Genomic DNA, 24324 nt, shown 5'->3' with positions numbered 1-24324 from the left:
ACCAACGGGGCCAGAATTTAGATACCACAGATTCATTTAATGACATTACTGCTTTGGGTTTGATCCATTTGAACATAAACTACACATAGAATTCTGTTTGATGAAAACTTGTTTTGTTGACGCTGAGGATCAGAAGTTTTGTTTTAATAATAACTGTCCTGCTAAAACAGAACCAATCTCTTCTGACTGAGATCAAACATTCCTGAATTACTTCACTCATTTACATGCAGGCCTATTTCAAGCTAAGAGTGTGGTAAGTACTCATATTAGAAAAAAGAATCGAATTCAGAATTTGAGTTGATCCCGGATCATGATCCACAAATGAAAGACAGACACTGATAATACCTTCAATACCTGGAACATGAATTAGTCCCTGAGACTCCTGCAGATAATCAGAAACCTGGATCATGTCAGATCCATGCAGGGATATGAATAACCAGCGTGCTTATGTTCCATATCTGATCCTAGATATAAATAGAACATTGAAACCTGCATTAGTAGTGATAGGTACATCAATGTGCATGAAAAGGTTAAATTCATACGAGATGATGATGAGGTGACAAAGACCAGAAGTTGGAAAAAAGCTGAAATAAAGTAAAATATGACAACGTTATTAGAACAATTACACAATATTGTGATTAAACATGAATCCCTACACAAACTCAGATGGATGTTTGACCCGAGGCACCGGATGAGAACAAAAGTAGTTTCTCACATCGTGTGTGTGTGGGCTGGAAAAAAAAGCTCAAGCTGGGTCATTTGTCACAAGTGAAGCTTTTGAACAAACCACAGGTGTGTCTCCAGCACCTGAACTTCCCCCAGGGAGCCGGGATCTCTGAGAGAATTCAGCTCCTGAACCTGCTTCTCCACCGGAGGAGCCAGGGGAGCTTTTCCCTCCACAGAACAGAGCCGAGGTTTCATGATCAACGGGAGAATCTCGGCTTTGTTGTTCAGTTTTGTAGAAACCGTGCTCGGTGCGTTTGGCTCTGCAGCGAAAATTGGCAAAGTCCCTTGATAATAGTTATTAGTTGAACCAATTTTGCTGAAACTCTTGGAGTAAACCACTGATATAAAGTAACGAAGTATATTTACTGATGTACTGCGAAGTTTAAGGTACTTTTACCTTTACAGTCCTACTCCAGTGCACCTCTGAGGAAAATACTATACACTAAATAAATGTATTGGTTAGATTTAGAGGGTTCCTCTGCAGGAATCCAGAGAGAAACTCAACTGAAAATACATGTTGACGTTTTTTGTATCTGTATTTTTACGACACCACATCAGAGAATAAAGGATCAGAGTTTAAAGACTTCAAACTCTGAACCACACGACTGGAACAAACTGAAAAACAAGTTAGAGACTCTCTCTGCAGGACTTTTGACTTATTGGAAATATTTGTATACATTTGTGAATGTTTTAATTAGTGTGTCTGTCTGTGTGATGTCTGCTTTGTGCGCCCTCTTGAGTTTTATTAATTAATCACCAGAGCCCCCAAAGTCTCAAAAGAGTGTATGTTTTCATGGAATGTCCATGTTGTTGTCTCATGCTCACACGATCTTCTGTATATATGGTGTGCAAAATGTATTTTTATCTTATGATTTAACAATAACCATGGAAAGTTTAATAGAAACATGATACAGGGAGAAGTTGAATCTTCTTAACTATGTGATTGGAGTTTAAGTTAAATGTTGTACGAAACAATATAAAAAGTCAAAAAAAGGTTGTATTGTCATTATATTGTACAAAGGACAGTGAAATGAAGAGTGCTTCTCCTCGTTGGTGCATAACAGAGATAAAGAGTTAAAAAGAACACGTTACCCGCAACAGATTAAAAAGTTAAAATGACCTAATATAGATGTAAAATGTAATATTCTGCTTTATCAGTGTTACACAAATAACTACATATAGGACCCCATATGTCTTTCATCTGCTCTCTGCTATTAGATTCAATCAGACGACTGCATGACCAGGAGAGAAGACTATGTCTTGAACAACACAACAATCAATATATTAATCCGTAGCCACGATAGCATTAAAAGAAACCCATCGACTCAAAGTCGCACGTCTGATCCCTTTCACAGAACCCGGCTGTTATCGCCACAGCGTGAGTGCTGGAGTCAAATCTGACAGCAAATGTGTTAAAAGATTATGCAAACGTTAATATTGCAGGATTTACAGAATACATTTGCTGCAAGTTATTTCATGTGAGACTTCAATATTCTGTTCCATTAATGAGCTTCCCTCTTGTTGCTCTGAGGTTTTGGTCGATCGTCAGACTTTGGAATTAAAACGGTCAGGTAGCATCACAGTGCGAGAACTTTGGAAAGTCGTTTGCTAACTTGTCAACAGCGGATTGGTGACTGGTCTGGTTTGGGCTGTGGCTAGTTCCCCGTTAGGTCATTCATTTTAATATCTGCAATTATTTAAAGGTTTTTAGGTCCTGTGAATTTAGCGACATCTCTGGTGATCTGATCAGATTTCACTTCCTTGTTCTAAATGCAAAATAAACACCATTATTGCTTTTTTGCAAAAACCAAAATAAGACATTACTTGATATTGTTGACATGATAATAATGTCTAAGTTGTGAGAGCCGTGAGAGAGACACTTGAGAAGCCGCCCTCAGCCTATAAAATCATTTCCAAGTGGGTTAGTCAATGTGTTTTGAATAGAAAGTGTTTATTTACCCTTTAGGTGAAGCATCTCCAGTATTATAGCCCTGATGATGCAGGCTAAATGTGGGACCACATCTCTAACTGAGCTGAAACGAGAGCAGAGCAGAGCGGGCTGCCATGTGATTGCAGAGTTAGTGAGCCTGGTGCTAATCACCAATCATCATCATGACTCCGACATAAAACGAGCATTAACAAACGTGCCCTTCCATCTCCTCTGACGAATCAGACTGAGAATCACACAGGCTCATGGAGACTCAACCAGCAGGTTCCATGAGAGATTTGCTGTGGATGGCAGAGAGGTCATGGTTTGATTAGAGCCTCAGCGCCATCACGGTCATTATCAATGTGACATGTGCTCTCCACTTGTTGCTCCTCTCTAATTCACTGCCTGTCTTTTATTTGGGGGGATGCACATGTTTGTGGCCAAGCACTCTGATCCCTGCACTCCAATTAAACACACAAAGGAATGAGCTGTGTAGGATATGAAGTCGGTACCGATGTTGATGAGGTGCCAGTTCCTCAAAGATGCCAAGGTTGTTAACGTTTCTCAATCAGATTCTTATTAGAAATAACAGGATTCTGTGTGGATACAATATTTTCGACCAAAGTCAGAAAGGTTTGGGAAATTTAACAATGAAAATGTGTGTTTAGTGTATTTTTTTGTGCAGCTGTACACAATGAATGCAAGTCAGTAAATTATTCAGTGTCCTTTTTGCTCTGTTTTGGTTTCCACCGACTTCAAGAAGAGAGAAATATCTGGCATCATCATCAGATGATAATGATTTTGGAATATTTTGATTTAATTTCAACATTAACACTCTTTCACACAAGATTTCAATTTAATAATACTGTACATAAATCTAACATTTCACATTCAGGTCTTAATTAAGTATTTAGATAAAAAATTATCTTTAATACACTTTTCACAGACAAAGTCAATATTATGAAGTTCATAAAAAATTGCGGTAAATACGGTAAAACAATTCTGCTAATATTAAAAATAAACATTCACATTTTTAAATATATTATGGAGATAAATATAGTGAAAAGAGTCTTTGCTTTATACAAACTTGTATTAAATCCTGATTGGTGGTTTGGTCAAATCACCAACAAATGGAAAAAAGTCAACATCAGATATCAAGTTTTATTCTTTTTTTCTGCCTCTCCCACTAATCCAAGAGAAGTTTATTGGATATGCATATGAAGCTTCTAATCAAATGGTGATAATAAAACAAAACATTAAAGTTTTAGAGCAGAAACACGACACTATAAACTTTCACATATATCTTTTGCTATTATAAAATATGAGTTAGTGCCTCTTAAAAAACAATATTTCCGGCACTTTAATTCAGTAGCAGGCTGTGGGTGTACAACTCTTATATATTACATCATATTTTAACACAGATATTGAGTTTGTTTACGGATGTTTGTGGGTAGAAGGTCAATCTATAGTTCCAGCACCAGAGCAGCAAGATTTGTCCAAATCCCTGAAATGAAGTTTTTCTCTAATGAACTCATTGAGGTCAAAAATTATTTTTAGTTCCCCAGAGGCTGGATCTATGTTGTGGCATTTTAAACTTTATAAAAAGAGTGTTTCAAATATTAGATCTGATTTTTAAGTTTTACCTTTGACCCGTTGTTTACCGAATATTCCAGTTGTTAACAGATTTTTTGCAGGTGTAAAATGTGTAAAATGTTTTTTCCTTTGTTTTGATTCATTCTTCCTTACACATGCCAAACTTTTTTTTTATTAAATCAAATTACCTTTCCACATCTCATTCGTTCTGTTTTCCCCCTTTTTCTCCTCAAAGGCACCGCTGAACGTAGAAAGAAATACTTTCCACTTATCATTCATCACACATCCACTTGATCTGATTTCATATTGTTCTTTCCTTAGGTCTGTGGCATGAAACTACTATTATGGAATACCAAAGGCCTCGGGTCCAAAGTGAAAAGTCCCATTAATAAAGAAGAGATTACTTTCACTTGCTGTCAAGGCCCCGTGCTGCTAAAGGATTGATGCTCTCACATTAAATCAGCCCCTTCGAAGGTCCTTCCAAAACTGTACCAGCGCCAACTGTAAAGACATTTTCTTTTCTCTGTTATGTTACATTTTTTATGGTGAAGGGGGGGGGGGGGATATGTAGCATGTACACACACAATCACACATGTACATATAGATATATATACCTTTACATTAGTATTGCATTTCATTTAGCTGATGCTTTATCCAGAGCGAGCTACAATAAGTGCATTCAACCGTGCAGGTTAAAAAAAGCCGGACTACAAAGTGCTACATGCAAGTTCAACTATACTTTATGTTTTTTATTTGCCGATGGTTATTTGACATCTTCTAAACCAAAGGTGTAGTCGGTTGAGATGTGTCTTCAGTCTCAGGTGGAAGCTGTGTGGACTTTCTGCTGTCCTGATGTCAATGGGGAGCTCGTTCTGCCATCTGGGAGCCAGGACAGCAAAGAGACTGGACGGGTGGATGGGCTGGGGTGTAAGGTTAGACCATGTCCTGGATGTAGACTGGTCCCGGTCCACCAGTGAAGGGAGCGGAGGAGTGGAGGAGGTGTGAGTAAACTTGGGTTGAAGACCTGTCGAGCTGCATCAGTCTGGATGAGCTTCAGAGGTTTGGATGGGACACCTTGTCTTTGGGCCCGGAAATACCTGGTGACGCCCCTGGTCCTAGGACATTTTTAGCAGTATTGATTTTGTGATTTGGTTTGTTTGGTGGAAATTTAAAATGTCTGTTTTTCTTTCCTGGCTTGTCTCCGCTCTTTTCTCTCTCTCTCTCTCTCTCTCTCTCTCTCTCTCCCCCCCCCCCCCCCCCCCCCCCGCTCACAGCCACAGGGTTTGTTGTTCACTTTTTGTTGTCGAAGTCATCATTCAGAATGCAGGGCTTTCTTCTGACAGGCACTGAAGCAAGGAAATGAGAAATGACTTACACAGTTTAGCTCCTCTTCATTTTCACTTGCCTTATTATTATCAAACACGTGCACGCCCACTCTCACACTCACACACACAGACAGACTCGCACGCCTTGTGCACGCACACCACGTGCACTTTCACAAATGATTAGTGAAGCCTCCTCAGAAAAAAGACGCCTGAATCTGTAAGCGGTGAGAGGTTTTTTGTCAATGTCCACAGTCCGTGACGTACAGTACATCTAGTCGACTCTGACACTGTGGAGAGCGATGGCCCCTGCACTCCACTAATTAGCTGTCATTCATAATTGATTAAAGCCCAAATGTAAATAATAAATGGAAATTGAATTTTATTTGTAGTGTCTTGTCAATTACTTTTACTCAGGGCATGGCTGAGGCCGCACGTAAACATGGAGGCATAATCAGGTGAAGGGCACGGAGGCGCTGGAGGAGTCACTTGACTTTGGAGAAGTTTTTATTTTTCAGTCTTCTTTTATGACGTAGTTTGAATGATGAGCAGATGATTGGCCGGGCTCTTATTTTGGGCTGAAGGCAGCTTCTCAAATCTCACACTGAGAAACTTTGACTTTCATCTGAGAAAAGTACATGAGATCGTTGATTATTCACTTTCTCACATTTTACCTTCATGCATAATGAGGAAGAGGATTCTACTGCTTTTTAGGTAAGAAATTAGATGAACACGCCAATAGATCTGTCAATCATCTGCCATCTTCTTTTTTTTCTACAGAATAATTTATGCTAAATAAGAAACTGAATTAATAAAGCAAAAATTATTGTTCAAAAAAATATAAGTCATCATTCAGGAACGAGGCACTTGAACAGATACAAAAAATAGTTTGTAATACCTGAAAATATTATCTGTAGATCTAAAACGAAAACAATTGTTAGTTGCTGCCCGACATGTCACATGATCATCATCGTTTATCAGCTGTTTTTGTAAAGAGCTAAAGATTGTTCATGTATTTTTTTCTTATCTTAATTCAAGAGTGTGGTCTTTCAATTTTAAGAGTCAGACTTTAATTAAAGTTGAAAAATGTAAAAGCACAATTAGCATAAAATAGAGATTTCAAGCTGCTTGGCTGATTCGTGCTGGAGCTGCACATAAGAAGTAAAGATAGGATTTGATTGGTCAGTGCTCAGGCTGGAATTCTATTGGTCAGTTCCTGAGCATGCAGGTGATGCCAGGAAGTGTAGTTCAGCTGCCAAAACAAACATGCAACTGAGCTGCGACTTCTTTAGAAAGTGGGCGGGCTTTTGAATGAAGTTTAGAAATAAATTAACTCTAATGAAGGAACTGCTCTGCTTTTATTTTGAAAGAGTTTGTCACAGTTTGTGTTACAGTGGGCTCATGTAGGACCGTTTTCTACAATGTGTTTGTGTGTTTGTGTGTGTGTGTCCACATTCAAGTGTAGTGCTCTGTACAAGCAACTTTAGTCATCACGACCAACCAGTCTGCGGCCTCCCCGTGCACGTTGGTTGTCTGCATGCCTCCATTGTGTATGCGCATATTGTGAGGAGTGTGCTCTCCGAGTCGGGGAAAAAAGCCATCGATGCAGTCTTCAGAAGTAGCACATCATTAATAACGGAGGGACCTTTGAAGATCCTGCATAAATGTCTAATTAGGTTTGGTAACCTTTAGGAAACTCAAGTGGGTGAATACTAAACAGTCCTGGAGACCTTGTACTGCATGGCAAACTAAGCACTCGACATGTGGGAGAGAGCGCTGACATTGAGGAGGTTTGTTCCCCGGTTGGAAAGGGCACGCGATTTTAGCCACATTACACGCACGTCTGAACTCACCGGACAATTTCGGGCCAATTTCTCACAGTTAACCGTCTCGTGTGTGCGCGTCATCACGGAGGTGGAACCAAAACATGCCGTGATATTTGTTTTTTACTAAATATATTTCGGGGGGGGTTGCCCTTCAAGCTGTGTGGATCCCTCCTTTGCATAACTGTGATGAGCCTGTGTGGCAGGAATTAGACCCTGAAATGCCTATTTAAATAAAAGTCTGTCTTGTGCCTCCTCCATGTTAGCGTTCATGGTTCATGGGGCCAAACTAAAAGAATCTAAGTATATCTCAAATAGTATTTTCTCAAAGATTGTTTCCTTCAAGTTTGATTTTCAGTACCTGTGCCAAGGAAGTTGTGTTTTTGTTTCTCGGTTTGTCAACACGATTACGCAAATATCTACAAGACAGATTAGAATGAAACTTGCTGGAAGGATGCATTCTGGGTCCAAAGAGAACTCATTAAGTTTAGTTGTGGATCAACAACAGAGGGTGGATCCATTTTGTTTTTCACTTTGATATGGGGCATTCAATATTGTTTCCTAATAGAGTAATACATATGTCTTGATGAAAAATAAATAAGACCTGTTTAGAGGACTGATAGTCTTGAGTGTTGCAATTTGGCACAGATCTAAGTAAAACTCAGTATTAAGTGAATTTAAACGTGGTTTAAAAATTGGACTGTTGGGCCTTGGCCGATTTATAGACTCTGAATACTCTTGTAATTAGTTGTTTGATGCCATAAAATGTGGGTAAACCTCATGATTTGACACTTTCGACTAACTTGCAATTAGTTGAGCACATGCACCGTGACATGATGCCATTTGGCACAAGATGGCGGCACCCGTATCCAGTGTGTTTGGGCTTCATTTCTGGATAGTTGAAGGAAGAGAAGATCCATCTTTATTTACAGGCTATGAGTAGGACCAGCACATCAAACTCAACCTCCTCCTCGTTTGATGGTTGTACACATAACCTCCTCTGGCATCTTAACAGACGCACCAGACACAAATATTAAAGCTCACGGTGACGTAGCCACCTGCGTAGTCTTTGCGTAGATCCCACACAGTCATAACAAACCCGGCTTAAGTCTGAGTGTTGAATCCACCAGCCATGTTTGTACTGAAATGGCGTAAGACGGACGTGACCTAGAAAATAGCACAGAGAAAGACTGCTTTCCCTCTCCAGTGTCCTTGTCTCCGTTCTAATAACACATGCATTAGCAGGTGACGGCGCACAACAATAAAAACACCAGCGTGCTGAGCATCCAGCTGTCACAGACCTGCAGGTAGTTAAGCTTCTTTCTTTAGCTGCCGCAGGAATCCCAGGCCACAACGCTGCAGTCTCACTGTGAGTCTGGTCTTGTTTAATGACAGATCTTTCTCCGGAATTCAGCGAAAAAGGAAAGACTCTCAAATAAGTGGAAGCAATTGGGACGGACGTGTTGAGGGTTGGTACCTGAAAGCTTGGAAATGGACTAATTACAGTGTATTATCATTCATTTGAAGTGGGTAAGTGATAGGTATAATAACCCCTGTGGTCCCGTTCATGCAAATTGAATGAAAATGCTTTAAAAAAAACTCTGCTGTGTGTATATAATACTGACAAATGATGGTTTTTAGCTGAATCCTAACCTGGAAAACCCAACACTGGCATTTGAAGGTCACGCATGTACAATAAAAACACAATAAAGAAAAGGAAAACAAAACCAGCCTCAGATTAGAGAGGAAAGTCCGGTTCCAGCCGTTGTAATATAAATATGTTGAGGTTACTGCAGCTTTATATATAAATCATATTTCTGTGAGTGCTATCATCATAAACAGATTTAAAGCTGCACATACTTTCTAAAAATAAACCCAGACTGGTCATGAAGCTTTACCTCAAGCTCCTCGATGTAAAGTAGCATAAACATACACATCCCAAGACACACATCACAGACACATGCACTCAAAGATATTTATTACACACACACACACACAGAGAGAGAGAGAGAGAGAGAGAGAGAGAGAGAGAAAGTTGTCAGGGCCTGGTGTAAAATCAGAGGGGTTGTTAATGGAGGCGGACAGCTTGGCTGCTGTTTCATCAAAGTGCAGAGGAAATGCAGATCTGTGTCCTGCAGGATGCGGGGAGTTGGATGAGCTTCCTTCTGTTTGGTGGTTTGAGACATACCAGCAGGGATTAGACACTTGCCTTTTACAAGTGTACAGTGGCTTTCTAATGGCCGTCCACGGGAAACAATTATGTGTTGATTCTGCCCTCAGGAGCACAAACGAGAAACCTAGTTCTCTTCTCTTCTGTTTCGTACTCACAGACATGAAGCGTCCTTGGGTCCAGTGAAAGGCTCAATATAAATGCAAGCCGTTATTATTATTACTGTTATTATTATTACTGTTATTATTAAGTTTCATGGAAATCACTGAAAATATGATGTCCTTGAAATTTAATAGATTTTCCATATACTGTATATTCCTGTGTACAACATTTTGCCAATTAATGAACAGAACTTTAATGGAAGTCAAGTTATCTCATACTGGGCCAATACAGCTATTCATTATTTATTATGATATTTCATGAACTTTCACAAATGTTATACCTGTAACAGAATTGCTATGCTTGTTAAACTCCCATATCACAATTAAGTCTACTTTGATTTATGTTTTCGGTTCATATAAATATAAAAAAGTGACATAATGAGAATACATCCTCATATTTACTGTCTGGAGCTTGTTATTGATAACTGATAAACTGATGATTGACAGGTTAATCAGATGATAATCTCAACTGCTATACTTTGATTGTGAAAGATATTTAAATTAAAGAGATCGTGTTTCTCGTGATGTTAATTTTAAATTCATGATTCATTTAAATCATCATCACATGTTTGTGCAGTGAAATATTTAAAACACCAACAAAACTGCATATGGATATTATAATTACAATCTCCCTGTTAATTCAATGCTAGGTTTGCAGTACTTTAAGTATAATAAATTGTAAATTCGATATCAATGATCATTTATATATTCTCTACAAAGAGGAAACACATTTATTTAAAGTCGAGCACTGCTCTTAATATGTTTTTATGTAACTGAGGAAAAAAGATGAAATTGACTAAATGTATTCCCTTGAACCTCCTGATCCACCATCTCCCTGCCAGATGGTTATTGGTGTCATTGCACATTTTCACTTCTTTCAGGGTTTAATTTAAACCTGTAATGACCTGAAGCTTGACTTTACAGCAGGCGCCTCTTTAGTGTGTGAGACAACAACGGAAGCGAGTTTGACTTGGCGCCATCGCAGGTGTCACAACAAGCGTTTTACTGAGACTAAGTGCTGGAGCAGGTCCATCAGCGAGCAGGAGCAGTCCAGATGTTTTGTCATTAAGTATCAAGGCCGTGCAGTTCATCTCCAGCTCTCAACAAGGGCAGAGTCCTTACAGTAGCGTTTAATATATCACTCTAAGGCCAATGTTATTTTAGGGAGAATCCACGTCAGCCCTCGGGAACCGTATAAATGCAATTTCATCACGTTCCCTGGATCAGCCAGCAGCTTCTCTCTGCCTCAAGGTGAAGGTCAGCGAGAGGAACGTCAATTATGTTCTCTGGGAATTACATTCCATCAACTGAAGACAGAAATACAGAGTTTTCAAAAATTAAACATCATCAACAACCACCTGACACAACTTACCATCGCCTTATCTTCATTCTGCGTCTCTCTCTCTCCTGAGAGCGAGGGCGAGAAGGTGTCAGCCGGTTCTGCCGTGCTGACGGAGCCCGGGCTCCTCGGAGGCCTCTAATTTTCTGAGTGAACGGTCCCAGAAAGAGCTAATGATATGTTCATGCTGAATGGCAGACATTAGGGAGGCCAAATGACGGCAATCCCAATTACCTCCGAGGGACGCGGGGCCTGGTGCGGTTCTGTCACGCAAACAAACTCTGTAAATACAAACAAAATGTGGAACAGTGGCGGGGGAAGGACTCAGGGGTGGCTGATGAAACGTCAGGGATCTGAGAGAAGAATCAAGGAGCTGAAGACCATGCAGCTCCTACTTGAACAATGACTACGCCTCCGCACTTTGTTTAGCAGCGGAGGGAGACAAGGAACAAACATTAACTTCACCTCACCACGAGACATTTGCTTCTTTCCTTTCCGGTGAGAACAATTATCTCTCCGAAAAAATGCCAAAAACCCAAAATATCGCAGGAAACTTTTTGAATGTTCCCTTTGTTTGTTCTTTTGGTAACTTCTCCGCCACGGATGCAGACTCCCGTTTGGCAGGCGTGTGTGGGGAGATCGGCGTGTTTGCTTTAGCAGCAGACGCCGTGTGGGGTGGAGGCAGTGGGAGGAGGTGAGTTGGGAATGGCACAAGATCGAAATACGCCGCAACAGCTTTTTCCCACTTGTACGTACAGTATCCCCCTGTGTGGTTTCACCTGTATCTGTTAGCATGTACGTGTTCCTGTTTGGCCAGGGTTAGTCACAGATTGCTTTTCCACCCATTCCTTCCTCTAGTGTGTGCAGCATATGGCCATTGTGATGGAGGGTAAAAGGAAATGACAGGCCATTTGAAGATGCTCTAGTCCCTGTGTCATGAATAATGCAGAGGGTGCAGCGAGGCAGGTTCTCAGCGCAAGCTTCAAAGTTTATCGGGCTCCCCTGTCTCCCCGGGAGAGAGACTACAGTGCTGCGGGGGAGATTAGACCGACACTGAGCAGGGACCTGGTCAAACTCAATTAAATACAACCAGGATAATTCCATCCTCTCATTGTGCCATTCGGTTTTATTAGAAAAATAAACCCGGCATGCCCACACCTTGAAATGACAATGGCGAAGGAAAACAACCGGTGAATTATTAAGCAGTGGGCTCGGCTGTTTGCGCAGTTGCTTCATGCAAAAATATGCAAATGGGCGGATGTCAGAAGAAATGATCGATGAATATTTTCATTAATTACGTCGGAAAAACATTGAGATCAGAAATGAATCTTCCGCGGAAAGAGGTCAAACTTTTAGAGATTTTAAAAAATGCACAGAAGTGCTGCTCAACCTCTGCTGATGGGTTTTAACACTCCCATTTATAGATGATTTATTAGTCATCCTCATTTAAATGTATAATTCACTTAAAAAAAAAAAAACTCCCAACACCTACTGTAAATCTTGTTTATGTGAATATGCATGTTTTGTTTTTGTTTTTTACAGTTTCCGGAGTCTTTCGAGAGCTAATTAGCCCCGAGGCCCCTCCTGGTGGCACATGTAGGTCCTCAGACCCCCCCCCCCCCCCGCTCCACAGCCCGTTGTTGCATGTAACTGTTTTCCATGTCGACACGATCAACAAACACTTATGCCACCCACACATTCACTGCTACATCACACCAGGCTTGGTTAATGATGACAAACCTACATAAGAGTACAAACCGCCGCTAATTAGGCCTGCGTCGATTATGGCTCATTAAGGCCGATGTTGCCCTGACGTGTTTTTGCAAATCATCAGCGGAGAGGGATTCACTGTATCATTTTCTAATCACTGTAATTCATCATGGTGGTGATGCTCCGAGTGGTCGAGTGCTTCTGTCAGAGATGTGACCCAACGTGAGTAAAAACTCTGGTTTCAGCTCGTTCTGATTCCATTTCCAGACTTTGCTCGCAAAAATATTTTATTTTTCAACTTTCCAAAGCAAAAGAAATTCCGATGATGCAAGAAGGTCCTACTTTGTTCTTTCAAAGCGCAATCTCCCTCAAAAGGGTTGAAGTGGAAAAATAAAACCCAGTAACCAAATGAATTGGGTCTTTTTAGGTTTTCTGTTATAATCTAAAATGTAATCACTTGACTGAGCAATTGGTGTCGTTGAAGTCGAGCCCTGCATCATTTAAAGGTGTGAGATGTAGTTCTCTCACCGGGCGAGCGGCTCGGTCGAAGAGAAGACATGTTAGCTAAGACGTTACGTTTCCACAGCTGGAGACGGCCTTTGATGCTAAACTCGCAACCTTCTGTTAGACGGTAAATAAACAGCTGCACTCGGCCCTTTTAAAGCAAAACTGTGTAACGTAAAACTTTAAAGCATCAGCTTCCGAAATCCCTTTGATGGTTCACTGACCTGCAATAGAGAGAATGTTTCCTCTGTGTTTCCTCTGCTCTTCCTCATATGTAACTTCGGTGAACGGGTGCGTGGAACTGATTTCAGACCTGCACTGAACTCCGGATAATCTCCCATCGTTCTCCGGAGGGTCTGCACGTGAGATCGCAAATGTCTGAGTCAATTGTTGCATGGACTCCCTGTAGTTAAAAACCCTGGATAACTTCTGAGTGATGTGAGAAGACAGCAGGAGAGTATCCAGAGTGAAATCACCACACGTAGCCCAACAGATTCAATCCCCACGTATGTCAGTAGAGGGCGCTGCTGCTGCTCGGAACAGTTACTCAGTGTTGCTTTAATTGACTGTTTACCGATGGGGGGTGTGAAGCTGTTTCAATGTGCAGATGAATTCGTATGAAGATGTATAAAAACCTGTGGTTGTTGTTGTTGTCGACCTTTCTGAGATTAGCCGATCGACAGCCTCCACTTAGCCTGACGATCAAATTACACGTTGGTTTCTCGTGCTCTCGTCCTTTTTACAACTCCGTCCCACCTCGTCTGGATATTGACGCATCAATGACGGATCAATTTCGAGTTATTTTCCAGTTATTTCCCTAAATTTCTCCTCCTCTCCACCCTATTACCCTAATCGCACCACTTTGACCTACTTTTCCACTGCTCAGCTTCCCCAGGCGCTCGAGCTGCTGCTGCACACCCACTCACACACACACACACCTCTCAAGAGAATTATTTATATTGCCCAGGTCTGGGACCAGCCTAATTTTGGTGGAACTATAGAGTACACAAACCTAAGGTCTGACGTTTCTCTCGCTGAAGGCGGGCGAGCTGTGAGCGCTACTGAGAGAGACAGAGAATAAAACATGGCGCTGCGATGGCCTTTGATCTTGCTTTGCCTCCTTTTCTCTTTTTCAAAGGACCAGTGAGGAGTCGTCCAGCCTCTGCCTCAGCGGGGGGGGGGGGGGGGGGGGGGAGGGGGGGGCATGTCTCTGCCACCAACCGGCGGACGACCAGAGGATTATTTATTTTTTATTTTCTGTTCTCTGCGAGGAGAAAAGCGGAGGCAGGCTTTCTTTGGAGTTTTGTTTCATGCTGGTTAATCGCAGAAATAAATATTCACCGTCTACATGCAGAAATATGCAAGGACTTAGTCCCCAGTTGAATCAGAGCTTAGCCAGTTTCTCCACTCATTTCTCAGCCACAGAGCGAGATAGTATAACATCCTGCTCTGGAGGTGGATTTATGAAACCCTGAAATATAAATTTAAGAAGAAATTGTCTTCATCGAAACATCACTCCTGAAACGTGTGTCACTACCGAAACAGGAGGTTCATTATGAATCGACCAATGATATTTTTAAGTTTTCAATTTGTGTGAAGAACATTTACGTTTCGCTATCACAGTTTTGCAGTATAACTTATAGAGTTAGTCAGGTGATATAAAATATCATTAAAAACCTCTGGATTGTAGAGAAATTTGTACAATTTGTTTACATTTTGTTTCACGTATAGGTCTGTGAATACTAACACATTTACATAATTTGCCTTTCAAAGGATTTTGGTGTTTTGTGATTGTTGAGGAAATAAAAATGTTCAAGGACCTCATTTAAAATATCAACGATTGAAATCAATTGGAACCAAGATTAAGTGAGAAATGACCCAACATTTATTTTACCTTAATATATATGGTAAATTCTTCTCATGATTAACTATACCTCTGTTAAACTAAACTGCATGAATATGATTCATTACATTCTGGAAAATAATGAAAACAAAGTCATAATTTATTCTAGAAAACTACAATAAAATGTCAAAATTTTAAGGAAATGTCATGAAAGTCCAAACATTAACAGAGCAGTTAGAGAAGAGTAATTATATGATAAACGCTCATGTGCTTCACATGCGGCCGAACGGCGGCTGCAGAGAACGATTCTCTAACGAGCGGCCACGAGGTCAGACTCTATCAGCCGTGTTCCAGAGGACAATCTGAGGAGAGGCGTGATCCTGATCATCTCCCCGAGACTCTCGGAGCATGGCCACCTCTTTGTCAGGGCAATTTGTTGATGATGCATGGTTATGATAAGAATTGAGTGAAGTGTCTGCAGTCGCCCGGGGGTTCTCCCTCTCCGAGGCGCCGGGGCCAACACCAATAATCAGCCCAGGTCCAGATTGAGCCCCTGATAGCAGAGGATTCCCTGATTGCTTATTAGGTTCCCTCGGGCGCCAGGCGCTAAAGACACCCGATGCTGATTTTGATTGATAGCTGGTCAATCAAAATCAACATCTGCCCGATCAGCCTCTATCGGCACCGGAGTTAACATCACATCTCTCTGTCTCCATCTCCTGAGATAACGGAGATCTCATGATCTCTAATCTACAAAGTGTCTCCTGCTATATCATCACTAAAACCCATCCTGGGTTAACTCGCCCTCCTTCTGCAGAGGAGAACGAGGAGGATTCTCTTTGAGGAACAACTTTTGGGGATTTAGAAGTTTTTCAGTGATACAATGTCACTTTTGAAACATTACAGTATCTCTCATTTTAAATCGTAGTTTTATACTCCATGTAAGTTTTAAAACAAGATGGTTACTGTGACTGAGTTCTGAGCGACAGCCAGGAGAAATGAGATGAGGCTTTGGTTAAAGAGAACAATCCATTTAAATACAGTACCGTTACTAAAAACAAACTGTCATTAAGCTAAATATATATATCAGATATAAGTAATGAATACATATTTACGTGGTGGAATCATAAGCTAAGTGTCTAACATTAGCAAATATAAGCAAGGTACCTGTTACCTGATGTTCTTCATATTTGTTTTGGTTTCATTTATACAGCATTTATGCATTTGACGAGTTTCTCTCAAAGTTGTGTTTAGGGTTGTGTTTACGGTTGTGTTTACAGTTTGGGTTGTGTTAACAGTTAGGGTTGTGTTTTAGGGTTAGAGTTGTATTTAGGGTTGTGTTTAGGGTTGTGTTTTAGGGTTTGGGTTGTGTTTAGGTTTCGGTTAAACTTCAACTGGTTTCACTTTTGTCATCTTCTGTTATTCACCACGACCCTTCTTCTTGCTAAACATCCGTTACAGTGTTGTTGTGGTTGTAAAAAAGTTCTTTCTGTACGCTGACCCCTGAGGTTTTAAGAAACTACATCATGTTTGTTAATGACAACACACGGTGAACTTGTTACTTCTCTGATGTTTTGTCTGTGCCAGGTTCAAAGCTGTGGAAACTGTGTCAATACCTGTAAGGAGACGTCGTATTTACCAGGTAAAGAGGCATAACAAGGTCCTTGCAGTCTCTTGCATCACTGAGAGTCTCTGAGTTCCCGTCGAAATGCAGCGACAGCAACAGACGCAGGTCGTCTACCTTTTAACTAAACTTAAACCAAACGTCACTGACACGGATCACAGTCGCCTCGCAAAGAATATCGTTTTATTTATTGTTTACCGATTCTTTCGGTCAAACAACAACAGAGAAAATTAAGGTGAAATCCATTGAAGGTAGATATTTTTAAAAACGTTTGTTTAGTATTCAACATTCAAATCTCTACACAGAATAAAAATATATCGCTTTTAGAAATTCTTTATCATGTCATATGCTCAACTGAACCAAATACTACTACTAACAGTTATTTAACACTTACTTAAAAGTACAAGATTCACTGTTGCATCATCAGTCTTTTAAATCAGTTGTGGCTGCTTTAACATTTGTTGTTCTGTTCAAGATCTTGTCTGAAAACATCTGTACCTACACTCAGATTACACATGGTATAGTTGATAGTTACTTTTTTTATTATAATTTTCACGTTTAGGCCATGTTCACGGTATTGTAACACTAATCAAATATTAATTATATGGAGATTTAAAGAAATAAAGCAACACCTAGTTCTATAGTCATGAATATGTAGCTTTATGTTTGTTTCGGGGGATTTCAATCACACAACTAAGAGTTTAAATTTGCAATTACACTTAAATCACACATGGTTTGATTTTAATTCGGATTCTGCTAATTTCTTAATTAGCATTATTTTACATACCTTGTTGTTTTTAAGTCAAAATAAGACATTTTCTAAGAGTTTAAATTTGCAATTACACTTAAATCACACATGGTTTGATTTTAATTCGGATTCTGCTAATTTCTTAATTAACATTATTTTACATACCTTGTTGTTTTTAAGTCAAAATACGACATTTTATCAACAGAATTTCATAGTAAAACAAATATTAAAAAAAATGTGATTCAGAAAGTGAATGTTTGTGTTTTGATGCGTTTCCTGAAGTCTTAACCTTGATGTGTCATTCTCATTCCTCCCTGTGTACATGTTGCTCTGTGAGTCATCACCTCAACACGCGAACACACCTATGAGCTGTTTGAGTGCAGCGCTGGATAAACTGTGGAAACGTCCTCAGATGGCTCAGCCTCAAAGTCATCACACATGCCTCTGTGGAGCGGCAGCGCTTTGTCTCCATCAGGCCTTTCAACTACAAAAGCCTCATCAAAAAGAAATATGAAAAAAAGGAGAAAATGATTTTTCTCTCCTCCTCCCCATTCCAGCCCCCTCACTGGTTCCTTGAGTTCCTCGAGTCGAGAACACAGCAGCGCGTTGTGAAACCATCGATCATTACTGTCACACGCTGCTTGTAGTATATGGTCAGAAACAACCTCTTTATTTACGTACCTCTCTCCCCAGGTTCGGGCCGCCACTGAAACAAAAGCCTTCCGTCTCTCAAGGAACTGAATGTCAATTTTTTTTATTTTCAGGAAAAGGATAAAAACATCATTTGCACATTTTCTGCCTCTTCAAAATAAATAATAACACATATCGGTTGCACAGGTCCACACCCAATTTTCAACAGAATTCATTTAAGCCGGGGAAAGGAAATGGCACAACATGATTATCATACAGTGTGTCCCCCCCCGCCGCCGGTGAAACATTATCAGTTTCATTTCTGAATGACGGTATATGTCGGACTCAGCAAACTAAAGAAGCAAAATTTAATTTACTTACAAACTGCGACTTCAGCCGGGTGAGGACGGAAACAATTCTCTTTTTTGACTTATTTTTCTAAAGTCGAGGCGGCATGAATTTCGCAGTCAAGCATGACCCCCCGCCCCCCCCTCCCTACCTCCCCCCGCCCCACCTCCTACAAAAGCAGAGAAATCATACATTGGCAATAGGAAGAAGAAAAAACAGACTCTAGACAAACACTACATTGCAATAACTGCAAAATGTATTGTTAGGAGAATAAGAGAAATCATACGCTTTCCTGTTTCAGCCGGCAGAGACATCGACCCGACAAAGAGTCGCCTTCTTTTTATTATTTGCACAACGCTGTCTTCACATCACTTCGTTAGCACATCTACTACAGGTTTATACTTTATGTTTGCACTTTTCATACAGAGGTGTGACTGAGCTCGTGAGTAATGTGAGTGAAAACAGCCCCTCGACACCCTGCACCACCAAAAACAGAAGTAAAAAGAAAAACATAGAAATCATTGTGAAATATCCTAATGAGCAGTCAAGTGACTCGGGACATTTCAGGAGAAACTTCTATGTTTTTCTTTCTTTTTTTTTTTTAAGAACAAAGATAGCAAAGGAATGCATCAAAGCCAGAGTGCTGGGCCCCCCCCCCCCCCCCCCCCGTGCCCATCGCTGGAGTGACAGGGCCGCTGCCTCCTCCTCGTATAAATACTCCAACATGTATGCATTCTGCAGTCAGTGGTTGGACTCCAGCCTGAAACCTGAAACCTTGAATGTCTCTTTGCACACAACGTTTCCACTTTTGAAGTCCGTGTCAAACCGCACCGTGGCACTCTCCTCAAAGTCCGTGGAGGGAGGGAAACAGACCAAACACCTTTGAAGGGTTGACCTCGCAGTCTCTCTCTCTCTCTCTCTCTCTCTCTCTCTCTCTCTCTCCCGGCGCGCTAAGGCAGACAAATATTTTCTCCGACGGTAAATTACTCTCATTTGAATGTGGAGAGAGACATTCGGGGGCTATGAGAAGACACTGGTGCCGTCGCTGTTGCCGTACAGGTCGGCCAGCTTCTTGAAGCGCGGCCCCCAGCTGCTCAGATAGTCATAGTTCTGGTCTGAGTCTGTACTTAGCGACTCCAGTGAGCTCAGTGACTCGGCCACCGAGCCGCTGCCTTCGAACGCGTACGTCTGCAGGGAGTCGTACGGGGGGGCCGACGGGTCCACGTCCGCGTCCTTCAGCCGCTCCCAGATAAACTCCCGGAACACCACATTGTCTGGCAGGGACTTGTAGGACGGGCGAGAGGCCGAGGAGTAATGGAAGAAGGTGGGCGTGTCCGGCGTGACGTCTCTCCGCACGGTGGGGTCTCTGATGACGTTGAGGTTGCGCAGGGTCACCATGTCGAAGGCCTCCGTGTCCTCCTCGCCGCCGCCCTCGTCATCGTAGCGGACGATGTTCTCCCGGATGTCCCGCTCCTCCTCGAGGATCAGAGGCTCCTTCTTCCTCCGGCGCATCGTCACAATGAGCAGGACCATGACTGAGGAGAGAGGGGGGAGCGGAGTCAATAACCTAGACCGTGGCTTTATCATGAATTTAACAGATTTAACAGGTTTGATTTAACAGTGAAAATTGTTTTGAAGTTAAAAAAGTGAGAAAGATGGATAACGGTTAAGTAATTGGTGAAATAGTTAAGGTTTGATAAAATGGATTAAAGTTGGCAAAGTAATTGAATGAATGAAGAATTGAAAGTATAGTCAGGGTTCCTACGGTCATGGAAAACCACGAAAAGTCATGGAATTTTAAAATGAAATCCCAAAAGTTTTGGAAAAGTCATGGAAATTTGTTATGTTCATATTTTCATGTCGTTCATTTACGCCGAGATTTAAATAATTAATATGCTTTTAAAGAAATACCCTCAAAATATAAGCAGGCATACTAGGGTTTGTGTCATTTAAGGTTAATGTATGCCTTGGAGTTTAAATTGTTGATGGTTTCACATAATGTTCGGTCATGGAAATTTGGTTTAAAGTTATTGAAAAGTCATGGAAATACTTTGGTCAAAATTTTTATGAACAAAAACATTAACAGATGAAATAGTTTATAAGTATATGTGTCATTTTATAGTTAAGGGTCAAAAATGTAAAATTAAAAAAGTCATCCAAAACACAAGAGGAATGTTGTAGTTTAGTAAGAAAGAGTCAGAAACAGTTTGCAGAGAAGTTGTGGATTAACTGTTGAGATTATTTGTGGATGATGGATTCCTGGAGCCAGTAGCTGTGGAGCATGGCTGGGAAACCACTGCTCTGTGAATCCAGTGACACTGCTTTCCAAAATCCTGTCAGAGTTTACTAAACTAATCTCCCTATGTAATCTTATGTTGCCCCTCTGTTGCTTCCACCACCTACATCCTGCTTCCAGACTCCACCAGCCTGGAATCCATGGCCCTCGGGGATCTGAGCAGACGCCCTCCTCCAACCCTGGGCCCCCTCTCCCATATATTATTGCTGAAAATAACTCTACGCCCAAGCAAACTGGCAAATGTCTAATGATCCTCTATCCGTCAATGTCAAGCCGGTGCCGGTGAAATATCGCTCCGTGGGCCCATATTTCTTTTCTCCATCGTGCCGTTGAGCTACTGCAGGCGGCGGAGGAAGAGGCACGGGAACCAGATCCCAAACACCACTCACGCTCTCTAATAAGGGAGCGAGTGGAGGAGTCGGACGGGAGGAGAGTGTCACATGGAAAAGGCTTCAGGAGATGAATGGGCGAATCTCTGTCGGCTATTCGGTGACCGACCCTTCAACTGCAGCATCACCACTCACCAAGTTGTCCCTCGATTGCAAAAATAATAGCATTCAAAAAGCCAATTAGGAATAATCCAACGATAAAAGTCAGCATGAATCTGAAGTTTGCTTCCAGTTTTCGGTGAGAACAGCACAAACCTCATCCACAGTCATAAAATCACTCTATTCAATCACTTTATGATCTATCGATTTTTGTGAAGATCAGTCAATGTGAAGGCGTTCCAGGGGGCGCTGTTCAGCTATTTTGCCACGCCCGTTTAAAATGACACCAGAAGACGTACATTTTCACCCCTTTCTAATTTTCTGCAAACTTTGGTAAGAATCTGAGCAAGTAAAAGCCTTAAAAAGAAGTTAAAAATTAAATATAAATCCTAACAATTTCAATAGGGCCTCCCACTGTCTCCTACTGTTCGGTGCTCGGGCCTAATAACCCGACAAGATCCATCTCCTCCACACGGAGCGACAAATAATTCCGTGGAAGATTGTTTCCCATGATTCTGGAAACTCCGCTCGGTCTAAATTCTTTACCCTTTCCTTCTCGATTCAGCGTGGCTCCCACAAAGTGAATTACAAAGTGACACGGGGAAACAGAATATTCCCGGTGCTTTCCAGCAGAGCTCTTTAGGCTTTAATGCCTCGAAGGCAGCCGGGGTGCGTGACAGCCTGGACACGGGCCAACATCCAATCACGTCCCACCAAGATGAGCAGGTGGACGGCCGAGCATACAAATGGTCGCTCCGTGCCGAGGTGCCCAGGGTCCTGTTAGAAAAGGATTTCCGGCCCCGGCAGTTTAGCAAACACACAGCCCGCGATACGATGGAGGGGGGGGGGGGGGGGGGTCCCGCTCTACATTACTCACTTCCTGCTCATGAACGCCAGATGAAAAACAAACGAGCAGAAGATCGGGTTGTTGCTACGAAGGCTTTTTGCTGTAATTGATTTGTTTAAATGACCCGCCCCCCCCTCCCCCACAATTAAATTGTGAACAAGGCCACGTTTCTGTGCTGCCCTTTTCCTTCCCAGCATGCATCGGCGAATGCACTTTCTAATTAAGCGCATTTGTCCGTGCGCGGTATGATTCCGGTGACTGGGACTGATTATTCACCCACACACCTCCCGTGTCTTTGTGCCACTGTGCCGGTTCTAAGCGAAGTCTTAATCAGCTGCTGTGGCGCCGTGGGACATGGGGAGGAAGTTTTATTTTTGTGAATACTAATTCCTCTGAGAGAGATTGTGTTGAAAAGCTTTTAAAAAAAACTGTTTTGTCAATCATCTGTTGGTGTGAGCGATAGCCGGTTCCACAAAAACACAATTTTCTGCCAAATTTCCAACGGCTTTGGTTATTTTCTTTTTTGGTTTTAAGAGATTGGGGTATTTCTCTCCAGGACACGTTGGTGTTGTGTGCTTTCATGCTTCAGTCAGGATTAAGGATATTATGTGCACACTTTTTACACCAACTTCCCTGTTTAATATGGTCTCTTTATTCTCAAAAGCTGATATCAGACCTGCACTGAGCTCTAAGCCATTTTTCCAGAAAGACGCTGAAGAAGACTCCACCCCTCACCCGAAGGTCGTGAACACGTGTCACCTGGATGTATTTACCCTACATTATTTTCCTGTAGATCGAAAATTTGTCTTTATAAAGTTGCGATATTCTTTTTGCTCTGTATGCTTTTTATCTTTGAATTGCATTGGCTGCGTAGAGCATCTACCTGAATTCTAAATAAATGTCCCCTGTGGTCCCTTTTATACAAAGTGAAATATTGGCATAGTTATTATTTATGTTTATGAATATAACGAGCTCTGCGCCGCTTTTGTTTTTGTAATTGATTCCTATAATTGGCCGATTATGGGCGGGCGGGAGCCAGTAGCCTTCATGTGCGAGGTGCTGTCTGCTCAGCGGGGGGGCGACACTTTGCTTTTTTCTTTTTCCACCCCGGAGTTTTGGATCGTTTGCACCTGTGACTGACACACGGGCCAGAAACGAAGACCCCAGAGTGCAAGGAGAGGGAGAGAGAGAGAGAGAGAGAGAGAGAGAGAGAGAGAGAGAAATGTCGTAGATAAATGAAGAGGCCTCCTCCACAACATGACGGATATCACCGTGGTGCCTGGAGGACAAAGTGCAGCCAAATGAAGGACATGGAAACAATCAGAACCTGCATGCTGCTGCCAACCTTTGAGTCCTCATCAGAGCAGCTGTATGTTTTCCTCCTGACTCAAATGACTGTGATGTTGTCCTTGTTGCTGCTGATGTGTGTCTGTTGCAGCGTTAACTGTGTATTTGTGTACTTTATGTCCCTGTTTACTGTCTAATCAACATTTCTGCAGTTTTCTCCCGATTGCTTTACAATAGGTCTTTTTTCCCCTGATTGTCATTACCGAGACAAATTTGCTCGTAATTGACTCGTGCAGTTAAAAGACACAAAAAGGGGCCGATTCCCTTTTTCTTCTCTTTCGGTATTTTTAGCACATCAACGGCAAATGATTCAACACACGGCGCTCGACACGCAAACCCTGATGCCGCCGATTGCAGATTCCCAGAGAGACAGTCAGATCTGAGGAGGAGAATCGTCTGCTGTCTGAGTAGAGACACATAAATAAAGACACAGACAGCGGGCCAACGCAGGAGACACACAGTAAAATGGGAGACAGATGAATGGACGGGGAGATTTACAGAATGAGTCTGATGAGCAGTACTCAGGCAGAAACAACTGTCTGGAGATTTGGAGGGATACGTAATGTCCTAATTGGCCCTCGGGAGGATTGAGCGATATCCATCCTGCTCTGGGGGAAAGAGCCACCGGATTTTTAACAAGATGACGATCATCTCGGTTTTTCAGATGCATCATCCAAAAGTGACTGCATCAGGTTTTTAAATGACATTTGAGGAGAAAGGGGAAAAAAAAACAAGTCACTCTTACGCAGGCGTTTTTGTGGAGTAGAGGACACGCTCTGTAATTAAATCTAAAAATATCAACCGGTGATTAATGAGCACTTAGCTTATGAGCATGTTGGAGCCAACGCTAACGTGCACTGGAGTTTTCAACGGCA

General features: G+C 41.7%; 1 protein-coding gene across 1 annotated transcript in view; it reads right to left on the bottom strand.

Moving 5' to 3' along the window:
• Positions 1 to 19150: 19150 nt before the first annotated feature.
• Positions 19151 to 24324, bottom strand: part of cdh7a (cadherin 7a) — a 53411-nt gene continuing 48237 nt past the window's right edge. The window contains exon 10 of the mRNA XM_062379550.1: positions 19151 to 20006. Coding sequence (XP_062235534.1) covers positions 19492 to 20006 — 515 coding nt within the window. The 3' untranslated portion in view covers positions 19151 to 19491. The remainder of the gene's footprint in view (positions 20007 to 24324) is intronic.

Source organism: Platichthys flesus, chromosome 21 (genome assembly GCF_949316205.1).
Source record: "Platichthys flesus chromosome 21, fPlaFle2.1, whole genome shotgun sequence".
NCBI lineage: Eukaryota > Metazoa > Chordata > Actinopteri > Pleuronectiformes > Pleuronectidae > Platichthys > Platichthys flesus.
The sequence above is the reverse complement of the archived record's forward strand: the minus strand, read 5'-3'. Positions and strand labels throughout refer to the sequence as shown.